At 38.3% G+C, this 7,610-nt stretch overlaps 1 protein-coding gene across 1 annotated transcript; it reads right to left on the reverse strand.

Moving 5' to 3' along the window:
- Positions 1 to 6,036: 6,036 nt before the first annotated feature.
- LOC106323863 lies at positions 6,037 to 7,189 on the reverse strand. The gene is made up of 2 exons (XM_013761916.1): positions 6,194 to 7,189; positions 6,037 to 6,123 (listed from the first exon to the last, which is right to left on the reverse strand). Exons 1-2 carry the CDS (start codon positions 7,187 to 7,189, stop codon positions 6,037 to 6,039), a joined length of 1,083 nt encoding a protein of 360 aa, XP_013617370.1.
- Between the last annotated feature and the right edge of the window lie 421 nt (positions 7,190 to 7,610).

Genomic DNA, 7,610 nt, shown 5'->3' on the forward strand with positions numbered 1-7,610 from the left:
ACATTGAATCTTGTGCAGCCTCCCATATATCCAGAGCAATCTTCTGGCGGCAACCCTGCATGATCTCATCATCTACTAAACTGAGGTCGAGACCAAGCAGCAGACATTCCAAGTGTTTCAGTGCGTATACCCCCACAATCGGCACAAGATTTGTTCAATCTGGACTTTATAGGTACATCTACGATATAATATGGTGAGAGGAGTAGTTGCTTCTTGCTTTCAGGTGGCGCAACGGCCTTCACTATCCTAGGAATCATAGCAGCAAACTTCTCTATGTATTGCCTATTCCTTCCCCGTTGGCAATCAAAGGCTTCCACTTTCTTTTCAATGATGTTGACACAGACAGAAATCCAATGATTACCTACGTGTGACATTACTAAATTTGTAAATAGAGATACATAAGTGTGGAGACGTGTATAAGAAGCAAGGATTCTTACCATTTACAAACAGAGAAAAGTAGAGACGATCAATATCAACACCCCATAATTTATCAGTTCGGCCATGAGACGGAAGCTCTCCTCTCCCGTAAGCAAGAAAAAGATCCGGCAATTCGTAGGCCTTTTTGTTAGGATTAAATTTGCGGTATGCATTGTCGAGCTGGAGGCAGAAAAGGGCGCTCATAAAAACAACACGTTTTATATTCCAACGCCTCAAAGTTGTGTTCTCTCTCCACATATACATCATCGCATCCATTTCGTGAATATTGACAAATACCAATGTCACAATCAAAGATATGTTAAGAACCTACGACCATTGAAATTGTATTAGAAATCTATACCTCATTTCCCAGCCACTTCCCAGGAGTTAATATCCTTTGAGCGACAGTCAAATTAAAGGTTGTATGACCAATCCTTAAAGGTGTTGGATTTAAAGCCCATTGCGTGAATCTATTCCATGATTCTTCGTTGAAGTAATACAATAAGGACTGGGGAGAACCATCGTCAGCCATTGGTGAATCACCAAGCTCAAGTTTCTTGCTTGGTCCTTTACACCATCTCTCCCACTTAGTCGGTGATGGAGCTGCGGTTTCTTCCATTGGTTCAACTTTTGGTACTTTTCGGACAGTAGTCATTGGAGTCCACCAATCACGTGCTTCGTTGTCCTTATTGGTCTGTGATGGATCAAAACCAGGCACATACGAAGACTGAGAAAGCCCTTCAAGGCCTTGGGTACCTATGTCTTCGTCCATATCATCTACTTGACTCAAATTCACATCCTGTTAATTCAAAAATACACAAGCAACACATAAAAAATTGATACAATAACATCCATTCCATGCATATCTTATACAAAGTTCACATAACAAACAACACTTCCAAAATGAGACTACATTAAACACAACATTTCACGCCAATACATAGATGAAATTATCACAAACATACATGAAAACTAAACAAGTGAAAAAAACATTGAGGAGAGTGATGAAGACTAGGAGTTCTTTACCAAGCGTTTGGACCTCCTTGGAGATGGAATGCTCGGTGGTGGCTTGCTTGACGATGGCTTGCTCGGCGATGGATTGATAGGCGATGGCTTCCTAGGTGATGGCTTCCTCGTCGATGGCTCTATATCGTCAACTTCAACGCTTGCATCCTTAAGTGAACCTTTAAACTCAGACTGCATTTTATCAAATCTTTCACCCATCTGTTTCTGTAGCCTCTCTTCCATTGCAGAAAAATTCTGCTGAAACAACTACGCCATAAAGCTCTTCATATCTTCATTAAACGACGCATGTTGTGGTCTAGAACAGAGAACCTTTTGCTTCTTTTTTTCCATTCCACGATCCGGGAGCCTCTTCTTTCTCTTTCTAGCTCTGGAGACTCTGTTCGATGATCCTCTTGGAGTTCGAAAGTCTTCATCACTCCCATCTTCTTCATCATTCTTGGGAGCTTCTTCATCATTCTCAGCTACTTCATCATCCTCTCCTTGTTTGTCATGAAGCCCCCAAGAAAACTCTGGTGTCTCTTCGAACTCCCAAATGTGGTCACTGAAGTCATGCTTAGTATGTATCATCCTCATGAGAACCTTGATTCTATCATCCTCCACATCATCAGCTCTGCGAAAAGCAGCATTCTCATCCACTTCACAATTCCCACTCCACGAGATGTATGGATAGATGTCATCCTACACATAAAACGTAAACAAGGTTAGATTTAAAAACTCATTAAAACCGGATGCAATCACCTTAAATTGGAATATTTACCTTGGATGTAAAGATGTTCTCCAACCTATTGAAATTCCCGTATGAAATCTTTGCAGCTCCCATCCAGTTTACGCATCTATGACCGTTCATAAAACCCTTGTTCAATTTTTTTCCATAGAGCTTTCCAATCTTTGGTACCGCTTCCATTTCCCAAATATGCAAGGCGTAGGAGAAGCCATGTAACACGTAACTAGTAGTCTTCTCCTTCAGTTTGTCACGTGTTTTAGCTATTGACTCGCAGAGAAGGTCAAAAGAAGCAACTCCCCAGGGATACTTTCGAACATTCTCAAGATCCATGACCAACTTGATATACTTGAAGGGGATATTAGCCTTCTCATCTCTCGCGCAAACCATAGTCACAATGATGCACAGATACACCAGTCTTATTCGATCAGCATTACTCCACTTCTCAACAGCTTCATGGTGATTCTTCCAAAGGTCCAAGATAGTTACTCCCTCTTTTCTCCTCACCACTGTGCTCCAGAAACCACCATCATCCTCGAAGTCAACCAACTCCTTACGTGATAGACTAGTATCGCACTGAAGGCCGGTAACTGCGTGGCACTCTACCAAAGAAAATCGAAGTGGTCTCCTCGCAAAAGCAAACCAGAGCTCAAAGTTCTTGTAAGTCACCAGCTCCCTACACAAGAAGCTGTGTATCACTCTCGCCGAGTAACCCAAACCATTCTTGTACAACTTAAAAATTGGAGCAAAAACCCGATCTTTCTTCACTTCTTTCAACTCATTTGGCAGCCATTCCTCCAACCTCTCCATATAACATACCATTGTGCCGTTGTTATTGATCTGAGTCACTTGGGTCTCCTCACCCTCCTTAATAAGCCACTTCGGTAACTCCCCAGACATACCTACAATCAAAGATAAAAGATTGTAATGAGAGCAGAAACAAAAGATAACATTATAATCGAACGACAGCTAGTATAATATACCGAGACCCAAAAATTTCCCCTTTCCAAAAACCTAAATCAATACTCTTTACAAATCAAAAACAGTAACATGCATGGCAAATCGGTTTTAAGATGATTAATCAACCCATAAAACTAAGGGAACTAACTTTGTTTAAGAAAGATGACAAATCGGTTTTAATCAAATCTAGGGTTTAGAGAAGCGATCTCTTAAGAGAATCAATAGAAGAAATCACATACTTACTGTGAAGAATGTAAGATTTTGATGAAATTGACGGAAGAACACTTCGATTTCGAAAAGAACTGTCGGACGAAACTCGTTGAGGAAAAAGACTTCGATTTCGTTGGATGTAGTGTTTGAGAACAAAGAGGAAATTGACGAAAACGAGGTTAGAGAACGAGGTTAGAGAGGAAAGGATTCACGGAACCATGATGAAGAACTCTTAACCCTAAATCGCCATGGAAGGAGTGGAGAGAAACAGCGGAGAAGACGAGATAAGAACCATTAGAGTTACCCTAAACTCTTTAACAGTATTTCTTTTTCTTTGTTTTTACTTGTTTTTACTTTTTTAATTAATATTAAATCAATTACAAAAATTATAATTTATATTTAAAATTCATATTATTTGGTTAATTACAAGGGCATTATGGTATTAACAGGAAATAAAATTCTAGTTTCCCAAAAAATCTTCAAAAAATCTTATTGAGACTAATTAAACTTGAAAGTGTCTCTTTTTCTCAATTTCGGAAATGACGCAGATTTTCAGTTTTTCAGAGACTTTTTATCGCATTTTTGTGGGTTATTTGTTTGTTTTTTATGTATGATGTTTATTGATTAGTTAAAATTAAAGAAGGTTCGTTTTAACAAGTATGAATGGTGTGTGTCTATTGGTCACTGTTTTGGTGTTTTGAGTACTATAATGCTGAGCCAAGGACAGTCCGCCCACATTTTATAATATGTCAGTATATCTCGAACCGGTACGTGAAAGGTATCAAAGTGTGGAAAGATTACATAGACTATCAAGTCTAGGAATAAATAGACAAAGATTGGACCAGCAAGAGATTTTTATAAGAGCACTTGCAATGGTCATCCCCACATTGGGATCCTTGGCAATTGTTTAATATATATATATATATAAGCTTGCAATACTCCAAAAGCACGCTCGACATCTTTTCGGATTGATTCTTGAACTTGAGCAAATAACTGTTGTTTAGGACTTTGAAGGAGTGTGATACTTTGGATAAATGTTGACCATTTTGGATATATACCATCTGTGAGGTAATATGCCAACTTATACATGTGGTTGTTGACCATGTACCTCACCCTGGGAGCTCGACCTTCTAAAAGGTCATCAAACAGAGGAGATCGATCGAGGACATTAAGATCATTTAAGGTACCTGGAAGACCAAAATATGCGTGCGAAATCCAAAAGTCCAATGGTGATCCCGAAGACGGAGTCCTTAACAATAAAATATTATTTATCCACACCGGCGGGAGAGAGGAGGTAATCTCCGCCGGGAGATTTCTGTTTGTTCGTGAAGTAGTTAGAGGAGCGGAGAGAGAAGACGTTGCCTGGAGGCGAGGCCCAGCCGTTGGTTCCGATATGGAGATCTACTTGGCGGAATGATCCACCATTGATGGTCTCGGTTGTCCATTCCGGTACGGCGGATGTTGATCCGGTTACGGCCAGTTTGGTGTTATTAGTTCCCGCGGAGCTTTCGGTTTGGTTCATGATGTGTCTCTATGATTCTCTTATTCGTTGTCCTTCTCTTTGGTTGGCTGCTCCGAGTATGATGGGGTTTATAAAATAACATGGAAATGGACCAATAGTTTCTGGCTTTTAATGTAAATAAATTATTTATTTTTCTTGTCTGATGTTAATGTTACCATCATAAATATGAGAAGTAGACCACAACAATACTACTCCGTATGTATATAATATAATTTCTATACAGGCGAGTTTTTAATCCATCTTTCATTTTCAAATATTTCCTAAATTGATACTATAACATTGGTACGTAGTTGGTGGCGGCAAACTTTTGTCTATTTATACCAGTATATTAAATCAATAAAGGTGACAGAACATCCCAAAGATGCTGGGATATAAAGAAAATGGAAATGGGCTTTTTGGTAGTTTCGTAATCAGCTATAGAAGTAGTGGTGACAAGATCTATTTTAACCAACATCACTCAGACACGCACCTAAAGAAGCAATACTAGGTTAAACCAAAGCTTGTTCTGTTCCTTTGGTGGCCGACTGATTTTTAAGATAGTTTTGATTTTTTGTATACTCAGGGACGGTTTTACCCTTTCGACTCAATCAAAGTCTCTTTACATATGAAATGAAAGATATGGGAAATGCTGAAATTTAGGAGACTGCATACTGTACATAATAACTCAAGACTTTAATTACAGATCTACAAATTAGCTATGGAGATTGGAGAATAAAAAGAGAAAAGTCAGAAGTATTTAATGATGTCGTGAGTGTTAGAGCATTTGGAATATCCCCGCATTGGGATCTTTGGCAATTGTTTAATATATTTTTTTTTGTTTTTTTTGTTTGAAAAGTAAAGTATTCGAGTCCAAAAAGCTCGTCGAATGGTGATCCCGAAGACGGAGTCTTTAACAATAAAATATTATTATTTTTTTAAAAAAAAATTGAAATTAAAAATTTATTAATTGCATAATTAAAATAAAAGGTACAAGGATTCAATTTAAAGATACAAGGATTAAAAGATACAAGGTTTAAATATAAAGATACTAATTATTAATCTTCATCGCCAAATTTATTCCAAATGTTTTCGATCAAATCATTCTTCAATCGTTCATGAGTTTGCCTATCACGAAGATCATTTCGGTTGGGAAATATATTATTGAGAATTGTCGGGATTTCGTTTAGTGTAGGGGTTGCGTTTAGGACCTTCGAAGTTCTGGAAGATTCTCCTTCTTCAAATTCTGAAATTTCGTACCGCATTGAATATCCATCTCGTTCATCTTCAACTATCATATTGTGTAGTATGATACATGCTCTCATTATCTTCCTTATCTTCTCTTTGGCCATTGTACGAACCGGGTTTTTCACAATCGCAAACCGAGCTTGCAATACTCCAAAAGCACGCTCGACATCTTTTCGGATTGATTCTTGAACTTGAGCAAATAACTGTTGTTTAGGACTTTGAGGGAGTGTGATAGTTTGGATAAATGTTGACCATTTTGGATATATACCATCTGTGAGGTAATATGCCAACTTATACATGTGGTTGTTGACCATGTACCTCACCCTGGGAGCTCGACCTTCTAAAAGGTCATCAAACAGAGGAGATCGATCGAGGACATTAAGATCATTTAAGGTACCTGGAAGACCAAAAAATGCGTGCCAAATCCAAAGATCTTGTGAAGCTACGGCCTCTAGGACAATAGTCGGTTTTCCGTGGCCACGGGCGTACTGTCCTTTCCAAGCGGTTGGACAATTTTTCCACTCCCAGTGCATACAGTCAATGCTCCCGACCATCCCAGGAAACCCTCGTTTCTCTCCCATATCGAGTAGTCGTTGAAGATCCTCTGCTGTGGGTCGTCGCAGATACTCATCTCCGAATAACTGTATTATCCCATCAGTGAAATGATGTAAACAAGAAAGTGCAGTGCTCTCACCAAGTCGGAGATATTCGTCAACCGTGTCAGCCGAATTTCCATAAGCAAGTAGACGAATTGCTGCCGTACATTTTTGTAGTGCAGTAAGACCCCACCTACCCGTTGCATCTTTTCTTTGCTGAAAGAATGGAAAGAATTGTTCAAGGCCATCGACAATACGTATGAATAATCCCTTATTCATGCGGAATCGGCGTCTGAAAGTTTGTATCGAATATATCGAATGGTCGTCGTTGAAGTAGTCATTGCTTAGCTGGTGCTGTCCTCCTTCGCGGTGTCGTTCAGTATAACTACGGGTCCTTTGCGGTATGGGTTCGGCCTCCACTATATCGTCGTAAATTTCGTCAATGAAATCTTCGATAATATCATCCAATCTCTCCTCGATTTCATCATTTTCATCAGACGAAGATGACGACATTGCTTATCCTGCTGGATAAATAATAATTTGCTTAGAAGGTTTCTTATATTTTTTTTCTTATAAGTTAAAAATATTTAGATTTCTTCTACTTTTGAATCTTTTCTATTTTTTTTTCTTCTACTTTTAAATATTTAGATTTGTTCTACTTTTAAATCTCTTCTATTTTTTTCCTTATAAGTTAAAAATATAATAATTTCTTCTAAGTTTGAAAATCTCTTCTATTTAGTGAATCTGATATATTTTTTTTATCTATTCAATTGGAGTTTGTTATAACTTTTAAAAAACCAGCGACTAGTAACTTTTAAAACTAAACTTTACTAAATGGTTATGATGAAACAAAAACAAAATGAGCAAGCGAAACCTGATTATGGTTATGGTACAGAGAAGCAAGTTGATGAGATGGATACAAAGGATTGAGAGA

Source organism: Brassica oleracea, chromosome C2, assembly GCF_000695525.1.
Source record: "Brassica oleracea var. oleracea cultivar TO1000 chromosome C2, BOL, whole genome shotgun sequence".
Classification (NCBI taxonomy): domain Eukaryota; kingdom Viridiplantae; phylum Streptophyta; class Magnoliopsida; order Brassicales; family Brassicaceae; genus Brassica; species Brassica oleracea.

What these genes read in the sequence shown, in the direction of transcription:
- LOC106323863 (XM_013761916.1), bottom strand. Translation starts at nt 7,189, where the DNA reads ATGTCGTCATCTTCGTCTGATGAAAATGATGAAATCGAGGAGAGATTG. An exon ending in TTGCGATTGTGAAAAACCCG is followed by an intron (nt 6,124 to 6,193) that starts GTTCGTACAATG and finishes ACAATATGATAG; the next exon opens with TTGAAGATGAACGAGATGGA.